We start from the raw sequence: 27,654 nt of genomic DNA on the forward strand, positions 1-27,654 counted from the left end.
CATTCCTTCAGGTTAGGTTCCTCCTATGTGTCAAATCATATTGTTATTTTACTGGATGGTGTTCCCCCTTTATTTGTCTATAAATTGTAATTTACTGGAAGCAGAGTGAAGGAAAAAAAAGTGTGTTTACCTTCTTCCTTATGGTTTCCCTTGTACTGAACCCAATGCCAACCACACGGCAGGTGCTCAAGGGATGTTTGTTATCTGAATAAATTTGCTTGGTGGCATCACTATGTAGGGCACCTTCTAGATATAACATCCTATAGTTCTGTAAACTGAGATGTCAGTGACTGTGCATTTTCAGTTTCTAAAAACTGAGAGAGATAAGGCCTTCCACCACCCAGTGATCCAACTTTCTTAGTCTCCTGTTCCCAGGCCAAGCACCATTATTTAGCAGATTCTTGTGTCCATCAGAACTAATAGAAATGATTATCATGATCAATACTGAATCAACTAGAATCAGCTTTAAATCAGGATGCATTCCTTAGAAATCGGATGAAATTTAGTACAGTATGGGACTAGAGACAGGGCTGAGGGTATCTGGAAAGAGAGAGGTCTGCATTCTAGTACCAGTTCTGTCATTAATGAGGTGACATTAGGCAAGTCCTCTGGCCTCTCTAAACCTTGAATTCATGAATGCCTAATTGAAGAGGTTGCACCAGATAATCTTTAAGGTCTCTTTTGACTCTAAAATGTAGAATTTTAGAAATCTGGCATTTGCTCTTCTTCTCATCATCCTCTAGGCCATTACTGGGTTTAATTAGGAGACCGTATAAAGTATCATACGACCAACAGGAACTGCTATGAGTAATTATGCCAGGATAAGGGATAGACTTTGAGACTATTCCAGGTACACCATGATGTGTGGTCATTCTTATTTTAATTGTCTTTCTTGACTGGGCTTCAGGTTTTGGGCTGTTACTTGTAGTTGCAGAAAGAAGGCTATTTGGAATTTATGATCAGGGCTCTGATTTGAGATTTCACAGAAGCCACACGCATGGGTTCCTAGAGCAGCTAACACATGCCACCATCATGCACATGGCACACCTGGTCCCTTCCTGCTCTAAATGGGAAATCTGTGCCCAGAGTTAGCACAGCCTTCCATCCATACCCTGCTGAGTTCATACACTCACCCCAGCCCCCCAGTGTTCCATGATTAGCCAGTGAAGCAAATAAATCCCCTTGGGCTCACGTGCACAGCTCTGTGCTATCATGATGAAAACTTGGCCATGGAGAAAACAGATATTTGAATGAAATATCTGTTACCCCTAAACACTGGTCACACTGGTCATTGTCTTCGCCGTCATTCTTACCTTGCCTCAAATATGAATAAGCATCTCACACTACAGGTGCACTGGCTGCACTGTATTTGCAAACTTCCTTATTCCCATGGAAGGCAGAACAAATGGAACAAAGTTGGTCTACCTGAGAAGTAGATTGGCAGAGGGAGTCCCCCAGTTCAATCACACTTGGAGTTTTGAACTTGCCTTCCCCTGAGATCTGTAAGAACAATGACTATTTCTGATGAACACAACACAGTTCCAAAACCATCTGGAAGCTCCCGGTCCCAGCTCTTCTTCTAAAGTTAGGAATATCCTTGTTTCACAGAGGCAATCTCAGACCAAACCCAGTACTCATCATTAGCTTTTCAGGTTTGCAAAGACAGTTGCCACTTCTTTGAGTATACCTGGACATGTGCTATTTCTAGGTAGATCTGGGGGACAGCCTTTGACAAGGTATAAGGAGAGTCACAGCTGAAATTACAGGTTTGCTTATAAAAAGGTTAAAAAGAGCCTGTTACTGCCCAGGGCCAGTGGCTCAGGCTGACCATGTGGAGTGGAGAGAGAGAAGGTAGTGACTCTATCTTGACCCTCACTAATTCCCACAAGAGGCTGCTGAAAACATCCTTGTGCTGCTAAATTGTATCACATGGAATGACCAGGGCTGACCTGACATCAAAGCTCTGTAGAAATGCTGTGGTCCAGAGAGCACGAGAGCCTGAATGGCAGGGCAGAGAGATTACAGATAGGACTGTAAAGTCAAATGGGCTTTGGGGATTGCGCAGCCTGTCACAAGCCTGGCCTTTGTTGATTCCCTAGGTTGCTGTGGGCAGATGATCATCGCTATCATTACTTTGGATGTCAGGACATTGAGATACACCAGGCAATCTGATGCAACTGGCTTTCCCAGGGCAGAAGCATTTGCCAGGAAAGTGGAAATAGGGAAAGGGACTGGAACATTGAGTAAATCAGGAAATGGCACTGACCAAGGGACAGAGAGGCCAGAGCCACTTTACCCCCTCATTTGGGGCTCTAAATTCTTGTCAAATTTTTTTTCCTCAAGTTCAAACCTTGTGTCATTTTCACCAATTGATCAACAATTGCCTTTATCAGACTCCTTAAATCTCTGCCTCACTGCAAAAAGTGCCAGGGGAATGCTTTTCTCTTCTGTTATTTAGGTGAGGATTCTCACAGCATGGAGGGATCTCACAGAGTAGTGAGATGCCAGCAGCATGCCGAGCCAATATGCCCATAAATGCAAGGGCCAGGTCCTTAATCCAACCATGAGGAGGGTCAAGGATCCCTGTATACAAGCCAGAGAAGGGACTCTGTACAACTAGAACTGAGTCACAAACCACCTTCCAGAGCAGCCCCTGGGGAAAGGCAGAGGTCAAAAAGCAGTATGGAAGTGAAAAGGCTCACTTACTGAAAGAAGACTTTGTCCTTGTCCCATATTTGATGTGTGAAATGTACCCCTTAGTAACCAGGCCTGTGGCTCCCAGAGCTGCTGAGCCATCAGCCAGCATCATCAAAAGACTTTTCAGAGTTCTATGCCAGCAATATGGCGTCATGGAAAGAACAGGGCTTAGAAGTTAGATGGTTCTCTGATGAACCTGATGACCTCTTGTACTCTCTTCCACTGTAGGCTCTAGAATAAAATGAGCTTCATGCCGAGTAAACATGGAATGTGGATAGATATCCACACAGGGGTCACAAAATTAAATTCTACAGGGACAAGGCAGGAATGTCAATGTGTGGGCCTGACCTATGAGAGATAAAATAGGAGACTGATTGATATGCACCTAAAGGAGGCAGCTTCAGTTCAGTGCCCATGGTGGTAGCTATGAAGGAATATGCTAGAATCCAAAGACATCCCATTACCCTACTATGGAACATTCTTCTCTTGGGTTGCGTGAGGTAAGGGGTTCCTACAACGTGAAGGCAAAAGTGCACATCTCTATGGCATGGAACCAGCCTGAGTGTGACCTCTAGTTCACATCGTTTGCCTCATTGTACCCAAAGCACAAATCACAATCCTTTTCCTTTTTAGGTTTAAATAGTTACATTTCATTCATACACCTCTGCCGATCCATTTTTTTTTCTTTTTGTCTTGGGTGCTGTAGCTTGCTCCAAAGTTATAGCAGTCGAGTCAGGGTAGACTTGGTTAATTTTCTTATTCCATCACCTCCTGAAAGCTGTTCAAATCTACAGAGTGTGACCATCACCTCCTCTTTCCCTTGTGTCTCCTTCTATCCTCACCTTACCCAATCCTCCCAAATTCTGCAACTGCTTTTGAAGATACTGTCTGCTCTCCAGACCCCCACCACTGCAGCTTCAACCATGGTCTCAGCAGTATTATTAAGAGAAATCACCAAAGCCCGGTTGCCTGAGGAGCTCATCTGAACTGTAGCTCCTAGTGGGAGAAGTGTAGGCCTAAGCTGAATTATTCAAGTACATCTTGTATCTTTGACCCTGGTGAGCATTCAGTCAGGTACTTGGAGGGATAACAGCAACTTGGCACTGAAGAAAAGCTCTCTGGTTGAATCTTTGACTGAAGCAGAAACCTATTCTGTGTGCTGTTTATTCGGGAGAAGAGTTCAAATGTGGCCACAGGTTGGCTCAGGAGTTGCGGCTTTGCCCAGGTTTGCAGCTGAAAACTAAAAACAAAATATAAGGACCTGAAGCCATTTTTCCCAAAGTCGCCCAGTGAGTGGTGGTGGCTTGACCAGGACTGAGGGGCTGGAGCCTTCTTCGCGGCCAGTCCTGCTCCCTGACCACCAGACCACACAGTCCGTGCTTAACGTGTACTCAGCAAACCTCATGCTCCAGGCCTGAAGAAACAGATTTTCCAAAAACAGAGCTCTCTTTGTGAACAATTCAGCAAAAATTCTCTTTCCAGCTGTGAGCTGGGATTCATGTTGCAAATGTTGGTGTTAATTAAAAACATCCACCTTCTACAGTTTCAGCAACAAGGAAAAAGCACCATGCACGATGTGTTCCTAAGCACTCCCCTCCAAAGCACTTATAAACATGATTTTATTTATGGCATGGGTTGCTAGGGGTACTGACAGATATTATTATTCCCAATCTTCAGCCCCAGTGAAAGAGTTGGGGCCAAGGAGATGGATGTGAAGGGCCCAAATTGCCACAGAGCAAAATTAGTATCAGTGGTGGACACAAGAATACTGTTCATTTCCCACAGGATCCACTAAAGATGTTCAACTTTGTGTGTTCATATCAGGAACGGTACCTAGCTGAAATCAAATGTTTATCTGTTGAGTCATTAAACAGTTTCTTCACATGGCTCTTAGTCCTTCAGACATGAAGAAATGAGGTCTGACAAGGCCAGGGACATTCCACAAAGGATGACACAATATATTCAAAGATTGGGATGTTTGACGACTTCCCTATATTCCTGTTATATTTCTCACCTTATTAGGAAATCTTTATCTCCAATGGTCCTGAGCTAGTGAGATCAGAAAGACTAAACTGCATCCCTCTGTGCTTGCCTCTGGTTGGTTGATTTGTCCTGCTTTAATACATGATCCAGACAAGAAAGAATCAAGCCAAAGCCACAGCATTATGAATGAAATTCTTTGTTTTTAATTTCACACAGTTTAAAATACAATATGAAATCAGGCTACAGTATATAAAAAACTCTCCAGCAAAATGATGTGCCAGCATCAGCTACTAAAATAAACAAACAAAAAACTCCGCCATAAGAATTTTTTTGCATTTTTTTTTTAAAAAAAACATCAACACTTACATCGCTACATCTCTAAGCTACCTCAGTTCCGATTTTTAAAAAGCACCTGCTTTTCCTTTTTTTCATCTTGCTTCTAAATTTTCAGCTTTTAAAAAATATAAATTATATGAAAATACAAGTTGGAAAATAGTCAAACACAATATAACATCTTTTTCATCCCTATACTTCTCAGCTTAAAAAAAAAGTATTCTTAAAAAAAAAGTTCAATAACTGAGGCAGTATTCCTGATAATTTTATTTTAATATATATATTTTATATATGTATATGTATACATATATTTATGGTTCCTTGAAACTTCTTTGGAATGTAGGTAAGAGTTCAACAAATTTATATAGACCCCAACAGAGTAAGCAGCATGCACAGCATGACTAGAAGAGAGAAGGTGTATTCTCACCATGAAGGTTAGGCAGGTTAATGCTCTAAAACCCAGAGTGTTCATCTCCAAAGTGAGGAAAAGCACATCTGATCTTTGAATGCTACCTCCAATCCCCACAGCCACAAAATCAGGGCTCTATGTAGGGAAGTCCCTCTCCAGAATGGAGAAGGGAACAAAAGTGACTCTGAACCCTAAAGCCAAAACCGACAAAGGTTAAGGCATCTCTGGGAAAAGAAGGGTTTCACCCAGCTAGACCAGATTTGCCCATCCTTCCTCTGAAGTTAACATGTGTTTTTAAAAAGCATAAACGCAACATTTCCAGTGTATAAACCACCCACCACTCTTCCTGGGATGGTCTCTGGCCTTTGGACAAAGGAGAAAAAACATCTGGCCAGATCGACAAAGCTGTCTTAACTAATACACTATCTACAAATCTTGAAAATGGTGGACCTAGAGAGAAAGGGAATTTTAGCAAACAAGCGGGCGGAGGAGCACTAGGAGGCACTTTCTTATATCTTATCTGCTATAGGAACTGCAGGAGTTATACTCACAGAAGGAGAGTTTCCAACATAAATTTAATAGGAACGGTGGATGATTTGAGAAAGTGATTTTATGCCTGGTTGCAAACAGCAAGCAATAATTGATACCCGGCCCTGGTTCTACTCTTACCCATTATTGAAATGTGGAAAGACTTACCTAGAAATCTCAGGTATTATTTCAGCTGCAGTTTTGCATGTCTGCAAACACACATACACACACACACACACACACAACATTCACACACATGCACACATTCACACACACACACCTTTTGCCAGTGCCCAACAAAAATCACATAATCTAAGAGAAAACAATGTAGTCCAAACAGTTCCACCCAACACTCCCTGAGCAGCTCCTAAAATATTTTGAGAGCTTCATTAAGGCACCTGCATCCAAAAGATCAAAATAACACAGCTGGGATAATTCTGCCTTTGCTTTCCATATGGATGCTCCAGTTCATCAGTATGGGGACACTCATGAATCACAGAGCTATGTTCCTGATAATTCTGGGTCTGCAAGAGGATCTGGGAGTAAATAACAATCAATTTTCTTAAAGATATGCTAGAAAGTAGTTAGTACTTCCAATTTCTCATCCAAATCCCAAAAAGGGCCGGCCCTGAGAAGCTTACCTGAAATATTTCTTTCCTTCTCTCATGGAAGTCCATAAAAGCCACCCCTCCTCCTCATCCTTTCAACTGGGCAACTATAGAGTGAGGGAGATTCTAATTGTATTAGGCACTTTTCCTCACTAGTTAGATGTTGACTTTTCCTCTAAAACTCCATTTTCAGATTCCCCCTCACAACCAGCAGAAAGATGACTACCTTGCTTGACTATGTTTGTATTTAAACCTTGAGGGAACTAAAAATCTATTCAAATCTCATGGACAACCTCATTTTCCTCACTGAACCTCCTTCCTTTGTTTCCTTTGCCTTCAAGTCATTCCTCTCTTCTGGAATTAACCTTCACTTACCCTGTGCCAAGACATCAGACCCAAGCAAGAGGCCCTAGCATCACCTGTGCCATTCATTTTGCATACACAGTCTCACCTGACATCCTACCGGACTAATTTAAATTCTTCAAAGGAGAGCCTTGCACTTGTCTTCCAAAGACAGCCAAGTCACATTTTATTGAAATGCTCTCTTAATTTCCATCACTTCTAAAACTCAGCAAGTCTAAACTCTTCAACTTAGGTCATGTCTCAAGTTACTCTTTCACTCACCAATCAGAAAGCCGTACATTTCTCTCTACTGAATAACAGAGTTGGGGGTGAGGGGGTGCAAAAAATGGAGGATTCTTGGAAAATAAGACAAAAAAGAAAAATTACAGAGTGTTAGTTTGGAATGACATGCATTCAGGACTTATTTCTTAGGACCTGAGGGGTAATGCCCATGCATACAGCTTTTATTCCAAGTAATCTATGCTACAGATATAGGACTAAGAAAGAACCAAGTCAATCTTCCTCCTTCGATCTCCTTTCCATGACTTCAACAGTGCTCCTACGTTTACTGTCGTCCAAAACCAGGGATGCAAAATACATTCAGTTCAAAGACTTAATGCTTCTTAGCTCAACATTAAGTCCAAACCCCGAGAATCCACTAATAACAAGTAAGTAAAGGGATGTGCTAATATTTTTTTAATTGTAGATGACATTCACACACATAATTCCCCTGTACCCAAATCAGCATTAATTGTCCTTCTTATATATGTCCCATGAATTCGGGATCCCTGATCTCAGTGAGAGCGTTTTGCTTTTCCAATGGGGTCTATATAAACAGTTTTCTTTCACTGTGACAGAATCCTCAGCCGGCAAATAAAAACAAACTTACATGATATTGCAATACTGAGACCACCTTAGAGCTTAAGACGATTTTTAAGAAAAAAAATACTGGCACAAAATTTAATAAAATAAATTTTAACACAACAACGGTTTTGGCCCCTCCCCACTGAAGTCCATCTTTGTTTCAAAACTAGAGTGATAGGTAAATAGTTCTCAGATTTTCAGTGCATCCCCCCCCAAAACATGTTTCATCCCACCCACCTCTTTTTTGCCCTCCCAGACCTAAAAACAGAAGCAAATTAATTGCCTTACATCAGTTTCATGAGTTCTGATGTGACAATGTCTCTTGCTAATGGGTCCACAACTCAAGACACTTTTTCATGGATGATTTTTAAAAATGATTGGACACATTAGTCTCTTTCTCTCTTAAGCCAGAGCCTTCAAGCTTCTGAGAAGGCCCTTCTCCCTCTCCTGAAAATTTGCTCAAGAATTTCTGGTCCCACCCACCCCACAAGTCCTGGCTTTCCTTTCCCAACTGCACACAATTGATTACAGCTGCAACTGACTTAGCTCCTACCCCTGAAGGTAAAAAATGAGTTCTGGAAAATAAAAAATAGAATAACAATTCAAAATTCAGAGTCCAACCAACGCGGCTGTCCTTGGAAGGTCTCAGCAGGGTTTCCCCAGCCCCTTCAGTGCCATCACTCGTCGGCATCTGGCTTGACATCCAGCATGGCGTGCAGCTCCTCAGGGGTGTACCCCAGCAGGCTCTGCAGGTCACACACAAAGCGGTACACGTAGCGTTTCCCCGCTGTCTTGTGGATGATGTTTTTGTCATAATAGTAGCGTAGGCCACGGCTCAGTTTCTCATAATTCATCTTAGGTTTGTTTTTCCTCTTTCCCCATCTCCTGGCCACCTGAAATTTAAAAAGAAAAATAAAGGAGGAGTAGGCAAAAATCTACAAGACAGGCCAAATGTATGTGTTTCTATGCCTATGCTATACCCATTCATGGCGACCCACGATGCTCAAGTAAGATGATTGGAGATTCATGTAGATATAGAAAACAGTTTTCTGGCCTATCTCCTGAATTCCATTTTTCATGGGTTGGGCAAGGATGGGAGTCACAATGAGTCTTTAAGTTGATGAAAACACAGTGACCCTGAACTAGGATTAAATATGTGACTTTAAAAAACAAACAAAAAGCCACACTATACATTCTCCTCTTTCCGCATATTATTAGTAAAATCTCCTTGCTTTGCAAGCATGAAATCTAACAGGGAAGTGTGAAGCGGAGGAGCTGAGCTGCAATCATACCTGCCTTTCATCAACAGGAAGTGTTTTTTTTCCATACCAGGGCACAAATATTTTCTCATGTCTGCCAGAACAAAGATGTTGTCTCTCCTGTTCATTGTTTTTTATCCTCAGAATTGGGCATGGCACGGAACCACTACCCCATAAACATGTGTGTAATGAAATAAGAAACTAATGAGCCAATCTCACAAGGCCTCTTGAACTGTCTGGCCCCTTTCACACTCACAGAGCCACGGGGCCGGGAAGAGGCTAAGTCACAGGAGGCAGCTCTATGGGTGATAACTGACCTACTGCCAGGCACGTTAATGCCTCCTATCAGCTAATCCTGTAAGACAAATGGGGTAACACAGATCTTTTCTCTATTTTCCAAATAATGAACCTGGGGCTCAGACAGGCTACCTAGCTTGCTCCGGGTGGCAAGTGGCAGAGCTGGGAATCCCAATCCTGGAACACGTCATTCAGGTCCACACCACCCCTTCCAGGAGTTTTCTCTCATCCTTCCTCAACACAGTACTCGCAAGCCCCTCCTTCCTTACCTCATCTGGGTCAGAAAGTTTGAATTCCCAGCCATCTCCTGTCCAGCTGATAAAAGACTGACAGGATTTATCAGTGAGTAATTCCAGAAGAAACTGCCACAGCTGGATTGGTCCACTGCCTAGAAACACAAGCCATTGTGAATCATTACACCAGATACTCAGCACTCTACGCAGCTAATCCCCACACACAGCACTCCCACATCCCCTCTTCTCTCAGCCCATCCAGCCAGGAGAAAATGAAGGCAACAGACAGTGCACATGTTGGAGGAAGTGTTATGAGCTCGAACAGATAGAAAAGACAGAGGCCTCCCTATAAAACAAAAGCATGGAAGAAAATGTGTCAAGTGCCTTATTTTGATTAACTTAAGGATCGGTTCATTTTTATTGCTAAACAAATTCTAGAAAGAGAACACTGTGCCTATCCTCTGGGATATTCTAAGGCAGCATAATCTTTTACACCTTCAAAAACTAAGTCATTATTTTTGCCTTCAGAAGTAAGAAACATATTAACGAAGGAATGAATGTCTTTTCCAGTTCCAAACACAAGTTATGGCTCATAAGCACTGCTCTGTAGTAGGGAGCTTGTGGCCTCTGATTTGTGAGTAAGAAGGATCACTATCCTCGGGCCTTCTCACAAGGAAATAGATGTTAAATATCTGTTCAGTCATAATATTTATCTCCACTGCCACCACCCTGCCCTTCCAGTCCACTTACAGGAAAGCACCCAAACTAAGAAAAAAAAAAAAAAAGCATCATTACTATTTGAGGAATTAACTTGCCACCCAGGAAATCCTCAGAGGTCAGATTGAGGACTGTCAGAAATTCTGCATAGGTTCAGTACATTCTAAATTAGACACACACTTCTCTGTCTTAGCCATCAACACTCTGACAGTCAATTTATTCTATGCTAAAAGGTTTATATCATACCGATTTCCTTTGAGGATACTTTTCTCATCTGAAATGACAATGCCACCAGTGATTCTTAATTTATAGGTGTAGGTGGAGAGACAAATAGGGGTTCAAAAGTCCATGCTTCTTGTTACATGTCTACACTGCCCCTTATAACATAAACAAACTGGGCAGAGCGGGACTGGGAAAGACCCAGTCCATGTCTCCGGATACAGCCCAGGAAGCACCAGCTCATACAGGAAAGCTTTGCTCACTAAGGCTCTAATTTTTCACCAGAGTTGCAAATTTGTCTGATGCAAAGTAAACTGAGATTTAACAGGAAACAAACTTTAGGTTCCCTCTCAATCTAAAAAAGAAATTGCCTTCATAATCCATAAGGGTAATGTCTTGTTGTATCTCATCTTTCTACAAGACATTTTCACATGCATGGTTGTGCTTGCTCCTAAAATCCACACCCAACCCTCTGCTGTAAGGAGAGGCACAAGTGGTCTTATGGCTTCCTTTCTAATGGTGCAGAAAAAGTGCTCAGCAAAGTACTGTGACTTTGCTCTGAGCCACGGTTAGCAAAATGGTGGTTCTGGGTCTAGTACCCAGGCCTTTAGACTCAAAGGACCAGGGAAACCTCCAATGAAGTCAAGAAACAGCTACTGACACGAGCTATCATCCCACAGCCAAAGGAAGTCCTCCTCCAGTAACAACTTCCTAATGGTGGTTTCCAAGGCTCCTCCTCAGCACTTGCCATGCTAAATATGAAAACATGAAATAGCTCTACCTCCTCTTTCTGAGAATGGACCATTAGCTCTTTAAAACCATCTTGCAAGAAATACCTTACATGTATTCCACAATAAAATGACTCAGTGAATGCCTACAAAATAAGGAAACATTCGAACAACAGCCCAGAGGGCTGCACTGGTAAAGCCGTTGCTTCCTCTGTTTCTACTTTCATTCGATGAAAACCATTTCGTATTCAACTCAGGGACATTTGCAGGTTTCTTGGGAGTTGCCTAAAGTCATGAGCTACTCGTTTTCTGCCTGGGCTCACAAAACTAACCGTGACGTTCTCAGAGGAATCCACTGAGAAGCCATCCTAACAGGCACAAAGAGGTAAAACAGCAAATCGCTCTCAAGAAATGCAGCTGCCAGAGCCCTGGTCACCGAATAGGTTTCTTGGAGAAACTCACGATAACTATAGAGACTGAAGAGAGACATGAAGAAAACCATCCTACCCCAAAGCTATGTAAAGGAAGCCTCGGAGGAGAGGGGGTTGCTTTAGACCCTGACAGAGAAAAACTAATGAGTGCTATGATTGACGGTGCACCTACTACGCCGCAGACACTGTGAGTGATGCTCCACACTCGTTTCCTTCATTCCTCCCAATATTCTGTGGGGCGGATGCAACTGTTGTGCTATTTGTTTTTACCACTTCACAGCAGAGAAAACTGACACACTGCAAGGCCATTTAGATCAGCAGTGGAGTAGCCGGGACTGGAACCCACACAGCCCGTCCCCAGATTCTTCATCTCAATGCTACGTTGCCCCTGGACACAACCAGGCCAAAGGCCTGGCACCTAAACTGCCTGACTGAGTGCAGTGTTCCAAGGGATAAGGGGACCTGACTTGAAAAACTCTGTCCCCAACTTCTCACAGCAGTTGCAGGACATGGGATAGCCAGTGGTTCTCCCAGTCATCCAACCACCAGTGGCCTTGCCAGCCCCCGCCACGACATCCACCTCCACAGGTGATGTTTCCAGCATCCTCTTGTGGTAGCCGTTATGTTACGTTACTTCATTGTTTCTCCTTCCCAGTGTTCACCTTAGAACCTCTTTCCCACTATCTGAAAATCTCTTTGGAGCACGGGGTTTCATGACACCAAGCCAAGGAAAGGGATGGAAAGATCGAGATCCTTCCCCCGGATGAGTCTTTGGCGGGGAGCTGTCAGCACATCTGCCGGTGCTGGAAAACAGGGCCCAGGAGCACACTGCAGTCTCCTGCCCTTGGGACTTGGCAGCCACAATGCAGAGAAGGGACCTTCAATTCCCGTGGTTTGCACCAGCTCCCAGAGGAGGAACCCTCTGACGGAATGGTTAGTTTTCCTTTTCTACCAGTGCATTTTCCAAACTGAAATGTCAAGTAGTCATAGGCTGTAGATGCCCCGCCCTGCCCTTTCTCTGTGATGTCAGCATACGGGACCCGGTGAGTCTGGGACAGGGTGAGTACTCGACGGAGGACTTTTGTCCTCATTGTGAATTTTCCTTTGTTCAAAAGGAATGAAAAAAAAATTAAATTCAGGCCCTAGAAGCCCAAGTCCTAGGTGCAGAGCTCTCTAACTCTTTTTTTTCTGTTTACACCCAAGGGAAGAGGGAGGATAGACAGGAAAAGCAGATACCTAAAGAAATAATGGGAATATGAATGGGAAGAAATCTCTCCCGTTGGCTTCACAATAGGACAGTCAACATAACAGAGATGTCAGTTCCAGGCTCCTTCCCCCGATTCCTGCAGAGAAACCCCACAGGCACACTCCAGCCTAACTGGTGCACACAGGGCTCACCCTTCGGAAAGCCCACATTTTTGTACCAAGTGAGAGGAGTTCATGATGGCCGCTGGAGCTTCCCTTCTAGCACCTTTTTGCTGACTCCTAAACTGCCTTTTTGTTGTGGGGAGCAAGAGAACTAGGAAAGACATGGAAATGTTCTTCCAGCCAGAAACACTGGGCCAGGGTGGGCTCAGTTCCTGGCTGGGCCCGTGGATGGTCTAATACAGGAGCCTGTTTCCACAGCAATGCATCACCCTTACTTCAGGTCTGGGAGGGGACTTCAGGGCCACTTGGAAACTCAAAGCTTAGAGGCAGCTCTGGGGTTGGAAGGCACACTGGCTACACAGATCCACCAGCGACACCCACATCCAGGCCCATCAGAAGTTCTCACACCCAAGACTGGTGTAGGCGATGAATGAGTCCAGCACTCCCAGTTACGACTCTTCTAGAGGGTGTTTCTGTGCTGCTTAGCGAAGGTCTGCCCAAATCCACAGGGCTCCAGGGCCCCATCCCTTGCCCTTGCTCCAACATATCCTAAACTTGTAAAGCCTCTTCCTCCATTGCCCCTGCAACTCCCCCTTATCCCTGTGCCCAGCCCCTTCCACCTACCCAAATGGACTGTGGTCCCAGTGACCTTTGTCCCCCAGAGCAGAAAACGGTACTAAGAATAGCGCCAGTCATGGGAAGGGGAGCTCACATGTTCAATGTGACTCACAATGGTGTCCCTGTCTGGGATCTCCGAGGCAGTCAACAGCACCCTTCACGATGCTGCCCGGGAGTGTCATACATCAGGAATCCGGTGGCATCACTGGGAAAGTATGCTTCTCAAGTCAAAGCTCTCAGCCACAACAACAGAGGGGTCCCTGTTAGGAGGAGGTCTCTTTCCAGAGCCATGCGGGTGGGACAGCACCACACACACACTCCACACACCCATCTCCCATGGCACGGAGCCTCCACACCCCCTGCCGTCTGCTCCCTCTCCACCCTCCCTCTCAGGCGGCTGCAGGGGAATTTCCTTCTACTGCTTTGTTCTTCTCACCCTCTGGAGAAGAGGACAGTTCTTACTACACACTGACAGGCCTGATTTGAAGAACGTGCTACAAGCTCAGAAGAAGAAATACCAGGTGGGAACTTGGAGAGTTCCCAAGCCTACAAAGCAAATCACACCAAGGATGTTCACCCCCTAAGGGGACCCCCAAGGCTCCTCAAATCTAAGGCAACAATCCCACTTTTTTAAAAAATCTAAAGCTTCAAGCAAATTCCTGCTCATTTGGGTCATATTTCGTTGTCTGGGAGCTGCAAGGCCCATTATCTGTCTCAATGAGGAGCTGGTTATTAAAAATCCCCTGCTATTCTGGTCCCTTGCCCTGAGGCTGAGAACTGAGCAGCATAAATACATATATAGCAATGGGCTAGGACAAGGTGTTAGTAACATGCTCTTGATGGAAATCCCTTCCATTTACCAATTTGTCAGTATCATTCTTTTCATTTTCCAGGTCTGGGAGTTGCCTGCCTGTGACAAGGACATCCTCACAGCAAGTGAACAGGGTCAGGTTGAACTTCACTTTTTCCTTCTACTCCTTCCTCATTTCCATTTCAACCACAAGTTCTCACTCTTGTCACCTGTGCTCTGCTGAGAGGAGAACACAGGAGTTTTCTTCCAAACAGATGGAGGTCAACGCTGGGTGGGCACCTTCCCAGGCAGTCTCCTCATATTTCCATTGTACATGGCTTACACCAAGACCACCCCAATGGTTTGGTCTCTGTCCATTTCTCCCATCACTAGAATATATGCTCTAAGGACAAGGACTTTGTTTTTTCACTGCTTCAACCCAAAGCCTAGCACAGTGCCTCACCAACAAACACCAACAAACAAAAAATTCTTCGATGTTGAATGACTCCTGTGTCGTCTGACATGGTCTCCCTGAGAACACAGACTATATCTTACTGAGCCATATATCCTCAATGCCAGGTATGATAGCTTGTCTTCAGCAGGTACTCATTAAATATTTTCTAAATTACATTACTGAAACAAACCTCCTCTGAAGAAAGCCATAAGGATTAGAAAGGCCACTCAAATGGCTTCTCTCTATTAAACTATATTTGGGGCCAAACAATATGGGTGACCCTCAGGCTGCATTTCATCAACGTGTTCCCAAAAATGAAAACGACCACCTGTCCTTTGGGAGTTAATTTGCTACTTTAAGAAGCTAATCCCTTTAGCTCTACTCTAAAAGTCAAATCAAATACCTTGGTGTGGGCAGGACACCACATTTATTTTAACCTATGAAACTCTCATGGTTGGTCACCCTTGCAATAGGGCTGACTCTGCCCTGATAGCACACATCTGGCAGGTGGCCCTAAAACAGAGGAACAGGCCTGGCTGGCCCCTCCCTTCCAGCCAGGTGTCTCTACCCACAGCCAAACGATGATGGCAAAAACAGAACATTCGAATCCAGAAATGACCCATCTGTTCACAAGTGTATCAATCTGCCTTTCATGCTACCACAGGAGGACGCACCTCTGAGGGTGGGGTGGGTGGCTCCCCAGTCCAAGCATCACCCCTTTCTGTCAACCCTCTTCTAAATCACCATTCACAAAGGCTCCTAAATCTCTTGATTTCCATTAAGTTTAAGGACAAAACAGAAAACATCCTGACAGTTTCTTGGCCTCTGGACCAAGCTCAACCTGAAGCTGCACAAAGTCTTGTTGCCTGAGGATGAATAACTCGAGAAACTGTATTGCTGGACTGATTGGCAATCAAGACACTGGGAAAATTATTTTAAGAAGATTAACAGCCAGGAGTACTTGATATTTTGGCTGAGTTCTATGCTTCTCATTTCTTCTGAGTCGTACATTTTCTTTGCCCCACCCTGACCCAATCTTATCTCATCTCTAACACACTCAATGTATAACACATTCTATAACTCGCCAATACAGCCTTGGTTTAAAGACTCACTGTGTGTCAATATCTTCTATAAACACGTTCCTGTATCAGTGGCTAATAACTCCAAGGCAGTAATTGGGAATATAACTTCCAATAATTCAACTCAAACAACAAAGAACATTCTGACAGGTGTTTGGAAAGCATACTTGCTGAACACGATGATGAACAACAACTTTATAAACTTGTATTTGTTGCTGAGATAGCCAGTATCTAACCATGAAAAAGAGTGAGAAAACAGCTCTCAAATCAATTAAAACCAGTCTTTGACTGCCGAGTTCATGTCTCTTGCATGTTAGATCAAAAACGAAAGGAGGAAGAGTGTCAAAAAATTTAAAAATAAAAGCCATTTTACATGTCAGGCAGTGGAGTACTGAGTGATGACGGCATCCTATAAAATTAAAATATATGATGCCTGTGGGAAAGCCCCAGGTAGGGAGTTGAGGGTATGAGGCTTTGATATCAGTTCTTCCCTGAATCACCATGCAATCTTACGCAACTCATTTAATCTCTCTGGGCTTTACTTTTTCCTTCCCTAAAATGGAAATAGTAATCTCTGCTTCTCTTTACTTTATAAAAATGTAAATTAAGTCCTTATTACAAAAATCTGCATATATACATATACATAGACTTAAAGAGAGAGAAAGAGACTTAAAGAGGTGAACAATTTAGGAGCAACTGAATATACAATAATGGAATTACACAGAAGAATGAAACAACAGAAAATATACTTTTAAAAACAATTTTCAGTAAAAAACAAGAAAGAAAAAAGATGCATTTAAAAAAAAAATTGTAAAAGCACTAGAAAAAATCTAATTAGACTTCCAAGGATTAAATTGGCCTTTCGTATGGCAACTTTGAAAAAGTAGAAAGTTGGAGGTTAAGGAAAAAAAAGTTAAAGTATACGAATGTAAAAATTTTTAATATTTTAAATGAGAACAACCATTTAGGACTTTTTTAAGTTAGGGAAGACTCTGAAATCCTCGTTCCTATGTTAAAAGTACATATGCACAAAAAGAGATAGCAGATGCAAACTGCTTTGCAAATGAAAGTATCACAGGCATATATGGTTTAGGGGAATCTTGGCCACAGATGGACTTAGATCCTCTTTTCCCGATGCACCTTTTTCCTTAGTTATTCATGTCCCTCACCAAGTATTCTTCACCTAAGTATTATACAGAGCTCACCTAGAGCAAGTTCAATACCGTTCCCCACAAATGCCAATAGTTTGGGCCCAAAGAGACGGGTCCCACCAGCATTAACTGGGGTTCAAGCAGAACCTCTTGTCCAGCCATCAGTGCCCAAGACAGGCTTGACAGCAAGACCAGGTGGCTGGCAACTGGCCAGTGGAGTCCTCCCACCTGGAACAGGGTTAAGTGAGGCTTATTTGGCCAGTCTGACTTGGGTCTGAGAACAAGACAGTTACGCATTTTTAGGGTATGAGGGAAAGACCTTTGTTTTTGCTCTGGCTCTGCACACCTGCAAGTGCTCAAGTACACATGGTGTGGGGGCGGCAGCAGGAGAAAGGGGACTGTTCCTCTCTTAAAGGGGCAGTCTCTATTCAAATGCAACCACCTCTTTCTTCTAAACCCATCAGTAACTCTGTCTAACACATTCAAGCTAACACTCAGACACAAACTTGGACAGTGAGCCAGTGAAGCTCAAGTCAGGAAGTGGGTTTCTTTATAGCTCTTTCCTCCTGATGTCTTCTAGGTAACCAGTTCTTTTAAGAAGCCACCAGAGATGGGTTAGGTTTGGATTTGGGGGAAGGCGATAAGAATTTTGTTATAAACCAAAGAAATGGTTTTTCCAGCCACTATAAATGTACAAAGAAAAATCTTCCTAAGTATGTAGGTAATGAGAAGAAAGAAAGATATGTTCACTGATCAGGGCTAGAAAACAGGACTTTAGAAGTCTGAAGATTACAGTCTTTTCTCAGTAGGATTCTCAACTTGACCTCTGGAATTTATTTTGTCCTAGGGGTTAAGTTTTCCCTGTATGTCAAGAATGAGAGAAATCACTAGTTAGGTATATTAGAATCCTTGGAACGTAGTTGAACTAGATCCTAAGTGATCATTTGCACACCAAATTTTGTAAGCATTTATCCAGCATATAATCTCTGAACACTCCTCAAACGTAGCCAGAGTGTGTTGAATAGCAAAACACAACATTAACAACAGCATGGAGGTAGCGGAACAAGTACTTTTTGTTTCACCATAATGTGATGAGCTGAAAGTGTCCTACCTACGCCTTTAAAGAAAAAAGAACAGAGAACCTAGCCTTGAGAGGCCTCCAGAAAACACTCCACCGCCTCAGCTCTGAATGTCAAACACCTCCACAGATCTGTGCCCTGTGAGCATGTCCAACAAAGCAAGTCCCATCCTTGTTTCAGAGTTTAAACTTTCACATTCAATCACTCTGGGAGAACTTTCACTCTCATTATCTCTCAGGGAGAGGTGAGTCATACAAAAGACAATAACGTTTGGGGAGTTACAGTCAACAACATGCATTGAACTCAGAAGCCCATCACGGGCCACTGAGAGTGTCGGGACACATGGTCTTGAGTCCTGCCACATGGAAAAGCTGTGCTGGTCTCAACAAGCCATGTCTACAGGTAGGTCCCTGCGGCTGTCACACTACCTGTTCTACTCAGATCTCCTGCTTCAGGGAACATAATTGACTGGCTCTACCATGTCCACACCAGCACCCCCCCTTCCTGGGGGCTGCTCCAGCCAGGGACTGAGCACGGTGAGGGCATGCAGGTCCACTCCTGTGAGACACAGAGCTCCTCCAGCAGACAACCTTGACCCAAGGATCCCCTGGGCCCAGCCAAAGTTTTCTTGGAATGGAGCTGCAGTTGAGGGTTCTTTCTACCCAAATCTCCTCCTTCCAGACCTGTAGCATGGTCTGAAGATTCCCCTGCCTTCTCTTCGCTGCCTTATTTTCCTTCATAGATGCTCCTTCCGTAAACGTCTTGCACATCTAATCATGTCTTGGCACCTGCTTTCCGGCACACTCAAACTAACACAGTATTTTGAATATTTTCTGACATGTGAAAACCCTGAAAGTCATCTTATTTGTTGTTTGCTGTGTGACATTGGGCTAGACCTCCTCCTCTAAAAAGAAAAAAAAAAGTCTCGATTCCCTCATTTATACAATGGGCATAACAGAAACTTCCTCATGTGATATTTGGTGAAGGATTTAAAAAGTCAGTGTATATGAAGGAGTCTAAGCACACAGTAGGAACTTAATACATCTAGGATTGAGCTAAATAATTGAAGAGACCTAACCTATTATTAAATACCTGCTACGCACCATGACACTGCCAGCAATTACTGCAATTCTATAAGTAAAATGTGTTGTTCCCTGGTCTCAAGGAACTTAGAATTATACTGGAAAAATAAAAGGTTTGGAAAATACTATGGAATGGAGGTGACAGCTAGCACTTAGAGCCTAGCTCCCTGTATACCCAGCACTGCTCCAGGTGCTCTCCATAAACCAATTCATTAGTTCTCACAAAAAGCCTATGGTATAGAAACTATTATTATTGCCATTTGCAGATGAGAAAACAGATACAGAGATGTTAGCTTGCCAAAGGTTACACAGCTGCTCACTGGCAGGGCCTGACTCCATGCTCTGAATTCTACAGGGAGAGCCCCTGAAAGTTGCCCTTGGTAAAACCGCACGGGATGACCACCCTTTCTTGTGTTTAACCTGGACTTCTCTACCTGCAGGCATTCCCAAGTGATTGATGGGGTGCTGATGAGCGCTCCAACCTGCAGGCATCACAAGCAAGTCACTTTAGGGGGACAGGAAGGGCAGCGCTTCTCTTGAATGAGCCTCTACAAAGAGCAGCAGCTGCTCACTCTCTGCAGCAGGGGAGGCCATCCAGAGAAAAGAAAGAAGTGCCAAGGGGGCGAAAGCAGGGTCATCTGGGACACCTGGCAGGGCCTTTCCCAACAGAGGTGATGGGGAGTTTCCGAGGCCTGTTGTTTAAAGGCAATAAAGACTGGTGTGGATGTCTCAGCAGCAGGCTGGCTGCATTCTGCTCAGTGGAAACATTTTGCTTCCTCCAAAGGTGGAGCTTCAAACTGGAGACAGAGTGGAATTCCAGAACAGTCACCACCCAATTCCATTATTTGTAGTGAGACTTTATTAAAGAAACAGTGACCCCAAAAATCTAAGACTCAGAGACTGCTCCTCTAAAACAGGCAGTGGGCTACACCCAGAACAGAGGGGTCAACCTGTGAGTCTCCTAGTATCCAAAATCCAGGCACCCTCAAGGCCTCAGAGAGTTGTGAACAGCACCAGGGTGTGAGATGTATTGTACAGTATGAATAGATCTCTTCTGTCCAAAGACTGCTTGCCAGGTATTACCATAGCTGAATCAAGACACTAAGGTGCTTCAGCCAGTTGTGGTCTTTGAAAGCCATGACAGAAACAGGCAATCGCCACTTTCCACATTTTTTAAAAGACATTTAGAAAAAAAAAAAAGTTCATAGTGAGGACGAATCTTTTTACCATGTGATCTTTTTCTACTGGTAGCAGATGATTAAGAAAAACTCATACAAAACTAATTAGTTAGCAGGCAGAAACAGTGGAATTACTCACAGGCAATAGAAAAGAGCTTTGCCTCCCAACCAGTTCAAATCTTCCCGGGATTTCTCCTCAGTGCTCCAAAGTATTTTCCCATCAATCACATAACTGAGCAGCATGTGAGCCTATTACTCCACTGAGATCCCCAGGTCCATGCCAGGCACCCCTTTAGGATCCACTGCTAAACCCAGCACTGTGAATGGAATCCCTGCCAGCGTCTCAGCTGCTGGCTGACAGGAAGGCTCTATTTAAGCTGAGGGGGCTGCCAGCTTCCTGCAACTAGTTAATCACAACAGCCTCTGAGCAAGAAAGGGAAGACACTCTGTTTCTGCCCTTCTCATTCCCAAGCTCTTTTCCTCTTATCCAATCAGGTGCCGCCCAAGGATGGTCTACATTGAGACTGTGACAGCTTCAGCAAGCCTGGAAGCCAGCCTCAGCTTTGCCTGGCCTGCAGACCTCAGTGAAGTGCCCTAACTTCTCTGGGCCTGACTTTAGCTAATTCACACTGTCTTACACAACAGCATTTACATGGAGAAACTTTAGATTCCAGAGCTTGGTTCCTGTTATCCCCCCAAATTAAAAGGCTCTATACTGTTCCTAATCGCATGCCCACAGCACAAATTCACACTGCACTAGTAACCTCCTTTTACTCTTTCCTTATCGCTAACTTAGGCTCATACCAAAAGTTTCCTCAGTTGTTGTTTGTACCTGAATACATTGAGATTATTTTGCAATCGAGCCTTCCTTCAGAAAACTGTGATTTCAGCTAATGCTGCCAAATCTCAGGTTTCATTCTGAATTGAAGGGCTTCGAAGCACTTCCTTTTGCAGTAAAGTTGTTTATTTTCAAAAACATGTTTTAGCAGTAGTTTTGGGTTACTGAACCCTAAAACTCAACTACGAGCCAGAACTCTAAGGTTCTGGACTTGGCCCTGGGACTTTCTTATTGTGTGACTTTAGACTGGCTCCACGGTCACCTATGAAATGACAAGAAGAGGATTTATTTTAGGGCAGAATCAATTTGAGAGGACCTAGAGGAGAATGTACACGGCTTTTTTTTTTTTTTTTTTTTCGAGACGGAGTCTCGCTCTGTCACCCAGGCTGGAGTGCAGTGGCGCGATCTCGGCTCACTACAAGCTCCACCTCCTGGGTTCACAGCATTCTCCTGCCTCAGCCTCCCGAGTAGCTGGGACTACAGGCGCCCGCCACCACGCCCAGCTAATTTTTTGTATTTTTAGTAGAGATAGGGTTTCACTGTGTTAGCCAGGATGGTCTCGATCTCCTGACCTCGTGATCCGCCCGCCTCGGCCTCCCAAAGTGCTGGGATTACAGGCGTGAGCCACCGCGCCCGGCCCGGGGCTTCTTTCCTGCAAGACTAGTACCTTTGTGTGTGTGTGTGATGTCTCACACAAAAAAAAAATTTGGGAGTTGAATTCCAGATAGTCCCCATAACACCATAAAACATAATTTCATTACAGTTAGTGAATGGCTTTGGGTTTAGCCTTTTTCAGGCTCCTAGAAAACAAGAAAACCACTTCATTCATAAATGCAAATCAAAGAGTGCGAACACACCTAGACATTGATAAGGGCATTACCACCAGACCTGCTCAACGACAGCAGCAGAAGTGATAGGACTCCTTATCTGTGGCTATGTCTGACAATCTGGAATGAAGTTCAATAAAGGTGATTTATAGGTCAATAATTCTGGACGGAAGCCAAGGCCAGCTCTCTTCCCTCCCACATACCCCTAACCCACATACATATAGTGTTCATTAGTGACAAGAGGGAGACAAGGTCCTAATCAGTCTAGGCAGGCAACTGCAATAACCAAGGAGTACTCTCATTCTCTAATATAAAGAAAAGATTTTCTATTCAGGTGAGACATTTGGTGCTTAAGGTCCAATTCAGAAGCTACCTCTGTGCAGAATGCAATTACATACATGGCCTTGAATAAGTCATTTTTTTGTGCCTCAGTTTCATCATCTATGAAATGGGACTAGAGGGGTTGAGAGGAAGAGAGACTACTATGTCACAACCCATTATATTATTCTATACCTACTGAAATGGAAAAGCAAGAGGAAGAAGAGATGCCTATGTTTTTCAAGGACTTGGAAAGCGTTTTGCTTATGTCTATAAAATGTATATAGAAAACATTGGGCTACTTCTCTAGGACTGTGTTGTAATTAGAAGGGGTTCATAATGTATCTTCGAACAAAAGAAAATGGAGCTTTCTGATGGTATCAGTTTGATAACCGTAAACAGTTCACAGTAAGGTAAGGAGGTACATTTTGGCGGAAGCCAACATTGCATTTGATGTATTCTTAACTCAGCTAACAGGCAGGCTTTCAAGCCATGTTATCTGCCCCCGCATCTTGACCTAATTTAACAAGTTGCTATGGGAGCCCAGTGAAGGTTGATGCAATTTTCTTATCTTTGGAGGAAGAATGTAACTGTGCAAGAGAATGTGAAAATTCAGTTTCTACTGATTTTCACACTTACAGTGCAGTAAGAAAGACATCCTATCAAAAAGTAAAATGTATTCCCTTGGAGGTGATAGGGACAAAGACCCAGACTCCTGGTGAAATAGCAGGAAGATGGATTCTCTTCCCAGCTTGGAGAATCTAAGCATGCACTATTACCAGGCCAAGTAATAGTGACATAGAGCTATGTGTACCCCTACTGTGTGGCCAAAGATACTCAGGAGCAATCAAATTTTAAGGGAACAGACAGAAAAGTTGAGCAGAACCTGAGAAGGTAAGTGTGACTTTTACAAGAAATAAAATGTATTGCCAACAAGTGTATACAATGATTTCTGCTTTCCAAAGTACTTTTGCAAATTTCAGCTCATCTTAACATTTCTGTAAAAAGCTAGACAGCCATTTATAGGCACTCTAGTGACTGCCTCAGGTGGTGGGTGAGGCTGTATGGGCACATTTCATCTGCTTCCCTATTCCCTAGGATGCATCTTAAAGGAGGTTGGCGGGGGCACCATGAGGGTGTGAGATCACCCTCAGAGGGTGAGTCTGCAGTACAGGCAGGAGGCATTCACCAGGTATCAATTACAGGAAAAAAATAAATACTAAAATGTGGGCTGCTCCTCACACACCTAACAAACCCCAACTTTCCTTCAGACCACAACAATAGGAGAATCCAGTTCAAGTCTAAGGATATTTAAAATATCTTGAATCCAAGGAGACAGTGAGCCCTCATACTCGCTTTTCTGCACTCAATATGCGCTCAAACATTTGCTGAAATAATTGAATTGTTATAATTGAGGGTTTTTTTCTCTATGTCTAGCACAATGTCTAGCTTTCATTTATTTAATTAGTTGATTTAATTCAATTACATTTTCACAGATTTCCTGCCACCAAGATAAGAATGAACACTTCTACCTCACTAAAAGTAGAAAAGGGTACAAGGCAAATTTGCCTAAAACCACACAGTGTGTTAGAGTTGGGAGGAAACACAGAGGACTTCTGTTTTCTGGACTATTATTCTCGCCACCACATGAGATAGTATAAAAAGTGAAATTGCAATTGTCAAGGAGAAAGAATTAAATGGTAAGAGGCTTCAAAAAATGTTTTTTTCATTAAAATGATTACTTCAGACTTTGAGACTTTTAAGTGATAATCACCACCCCTTCTCTTCTACTCACTAAATGTTTTACTCCCTTATCCCATGTCTGAAGAAAGAGAGAAAGAGAGAGAGAGAGAAAAGAAGGAAAGAAGGGAGGGAAGGAGAGAGGAAGGGAGGGAGGGAGGGAGGGAGGGAGGGAAAGAAGGAAGGAAGGAAGGAAGGAAGGAAGGAAAGAAGGAAGGAAGGAAAGGAGGGAGGGAGGGAGGGAGGGGAAGGAAAGAAGGAAAGGAGGGAGGGAGGGAGGGAGGAAGGAAGGAAGGAAGGGCAGAAGAGAGGGTGGGCAGGCAACTATCAATCTACCCAAACATTACTCAGGCCTAGAGCATAGTTTTCTCTGCACCACAAAAACAGAAGCAAGCACTGCCAGTTAGAGATAAAGTCTACCTCCCAAGGCCACAAAGTCATTTTAGAGCTACCTCTGCCTTTCCTTTCTCTTCCCAATTAAGCAGCACATCTCCCTTCCTTTATCACTGTATTCAACTGCAGTCTAGTTCTTTAACCCCTAACAGGTATAACTGCATGAGCTGGCACTCTTGTACTTCCTGAGAGCGACTTAATACACTTTTCCTCACCCCAGATGTTTTTAATGGAAATGGATATACTTCCTAATAATCTCCTTTCAAAGATGGGAAAGGACTCCCTTGAAAAGTAGTAAGTTCCTACATGCTAGCCATGTTCAAGCAAAGACCACCAGGGTATTGTAGAAAGAATAAAGTAAGGACCTTTAAGTTCCATTCCTGGCCTTGACCTTGTTGCTACTCCAACACGTAGACATAATTCCTGAGCACTACTCATGCAATGAACTGCACTAGGAGCTATGTGGAATGCAACATAAGAGAGACACTCCTGATCTTTGAAGGGGGAGTCAGTTTTCAAGCGTTTGAGTTGTTCTCAAAGGTCACTGGTTTTCTTCATAAAAGACCTAAGGCTTCCCTGAATGCAAAAATAAGGATTCAGCCTACTCTAAGGATCAGAGAGACACCTCAATAGAAACACAGATCTTGCTGTTTGTCATCATCCACACAAAGGGTCCCTACATGAAAACATATCCAGGATGGAGAGAATTATAAGAGAATAAAGGCCTAGACCACATCTGAGTAATCAAAGCTACTTTAAAATAAGCGCTACTCACAACACACTTTCTAATTTTTAGAAAACACTACAATCTTACAGAGAGATCTGATGATTAACACATTAATGATCCTTGGCTATTTCTCAGATATACTCTCCACATGTTTTTCCGGTTAAGTAGCATGATGTGCTACAACCCATTTGAAGAAAGAATAGTTTTGCTCTACTACAGGAGTCTCAATCAGAGCTCAAGCTCTCAACCCACATCTTCCTTTCTCTATGGCCTTTCTTCACTCATCACTATCATAACTATAGCTTTCGCTCCTGGAAGAAAACTGATAATAAAGCCAAGCGAGAGAAGGGGTATTCTCTATAGGCCAGGATGGATCTGGACAAGGCGTAGTGCCACTGAGGGCACTGTTCCCACATTTGAACAGCTGGCCTAAGGAGAACCGTGCTGCAGAAGAGTACAGTGTGGAGGCCATTCAGTTGTGCCTTTGAGAGATGCTGCTGCTGATTTTGTATTTAGAAAGACCTCCCAAGAGCAGACCAGGAAAAATCCCCTGATGCCAGGCCACTAGATAGAGTTTCCAGGAACACCAGATCATTACAGTTCCCTTCCCCCAGACATGGAAAAACACCCAAAATATAAGTTTCCTACCATTCTTGGAAATGATCCCTTTGAAGAGAATGATACTATTTGCTTCCAAAAATCAATGGCTATTCACAAGCAGAGTGGCTGGAGAGACTAAAGAATTCTTAGAGAGACTTCTCCCCCCTGCCCTGCAAAAGGGAGTCTCTCGTCATCTCTGGTCAGAGGTGCAGAGTGCCTTCCAGGACCCCACCCACAGAAACGTGCAGATGGAATTGGCCTAAGCAGCGGGAGGGCGCCTACCTGTGTAGCCAGCTAGGGCAGCAGCAGGAATGACAGGCTTGTCCTTGTTGAGGTCAGCACGGTCCCGCACATAGTCCTTGAAGGTGCCCTTGGGCTTGTGGTTGGGCAGGGCAGCCGGATAGTCCTCTGAGTCGAAGCTGTCATAGGAGGGAACACGCTGCAGGCTGTTGAAAGATGACTGGCTGCTCCAGGACTGGGTGAGGCGATCACAACTATCGTAGCTCTCTATGCTTTCAAAAGAGTCCTGGCCCCCGAGTTTACCTGGAGGTAAAGGAGGAGGTAGGAAGAGGACAGGAGAGAAGGGAGTGGGAAAAAAAAAACTGTAAAAATCCTCTTATGGAGGACAGATTGCTAATCAGATCTGCAGGAGGGACAGAAGAAGGGAGAGGCGAGTGGGAATGGAAGCTTCAGGGGTCATGGGTTTACTCTGAGGAAAGGGGCTGCACTAGGCCACCATCCGAGGGTCCACAGCCACTCTGCTGCCTGGTTTGAGAACTCCAAGTACAGAGATTCAGAGTCAAACGCTGCTCACATCTGTCAGAGTAGCGTTTGGGTCCTCAAGAGTTCTAAAGCCAGAAATCTAGAAGCTGAGGATCACACATGTTATGATACGATTTCTGGCTGATGTCATAGGCCCAATGAATAAATGAAGAAATCGGAGCAATGTCAGGCTGAATTCCCCACTCCAGCTCAAGCCAATGAGATGACTTCAAAAGGCCCAGTTTGGAAAACATTTTGGTCATAAGAAAAAAGAATCCCATTAGACTAAGAGCAGATTAGCCTGTTTTGACCTTGGAACTAAATGCTATTTTTTAGCATTTTTCCCAAATACTATTTTAATATGAAATACATGTACTGACCCTATGCCTTCTCAAATAGAGTAAGATGGTGTAAGATGCTTTTCCCAAGAGATTTTTGAAAATCACACACACTATCACTCTTCTAAACAGAAAAGCATATTCTTTATCCTCTTCAAGTAAAATTGTGTACTGAAAATTTAAACTTCATTGGAAAAGTATAGGCAGTATTTAAAAGGTTTATTAAAGAGTTAAGGTCCACAGCAGTGTCAGAAATCCTTTACTGTGTGAGTTGCTTAAGGCATTCTTGACTGACCGCAAGATCATGCAAGTTCATTAATTTCCCAAACCAGGTTATAAACAGCTGCTATGATTGCACAATAGCTCCTGGAGAAATTTCCATTGGTAAAAATGCCACTAAAAAGGAGGCTAGCAAAAAAAAAAAAAAAAGTTTTGGAGGAAAACAAATGCATCTAAGAGCTAAAAAGGCTCACAGGAATGGTTTTTATATGCAACTTTCAGATACTTTTCAAGTAACCTAAGTTAAATCATAGGAGACTAGATGGTCACCTCAATTCAGCACAGGCCAAAAGGCAAAGGGATGTGACAAATGTTTACGTAGAAATATCCGTAAGTCAACACTTAATTGTTCAGGGAAGGTTGATCTATAAATTTCAAATCCCAG

The 27,654-nt window shown here is 43.5% G+C and overlaps 1 protein-coding gene across 3 annotated transcripts in view; it reads right to left on the reverse strand.

Moving 5' to 3' along the window:
• Positions 1-4,860: 4,860 nt before the first annotated feature.
• The window catches only part of ETS1 (ETS proto-oncogene 1, transcription factor), a 138,027-nt gene continuing 115,233 nt past the window's right edge, over positions 4,861-27,654 (reverse strand). For all 3 annotated transcript variants that reach the window (XM_063671608.1, XM_054438711.2, XM_054438709.2), the window contains 3 exons: positions 26,173-26,433; positions 9,590-9,708; positions 4,861-8,657 (listed from right to left, as the gene is read on the reverse strand). In XM_063671608.1, coding sequence (XP_063527678.1) covers positions 8,442-8,657; positions 9,590-9,708; positions 26,173-26,433 — 596 coding nt within the window. In that variant the 3' untranslated portion in view covers positions 4,861-8,441. The remainder of the gene's footprint in view (positions 8,658-9,589; positions 9,709-26,172; positions 26,434-27,654) is intronic.

This window comes from Pongo pygmaeus, chromosome 9 (genome assembly GCF_028885625.2).
Source record: "Pongo pygmaeus isolate AG05252 chromosome 9, NHGRI_mPonPyg2-v2.0_pri, whole genome shotgun sequence".
NCBI lineage: Eukaryota > Metazoa > Chordata > Mammalia > Primates > Hominidae > Pongo > Pongo pygmaeus.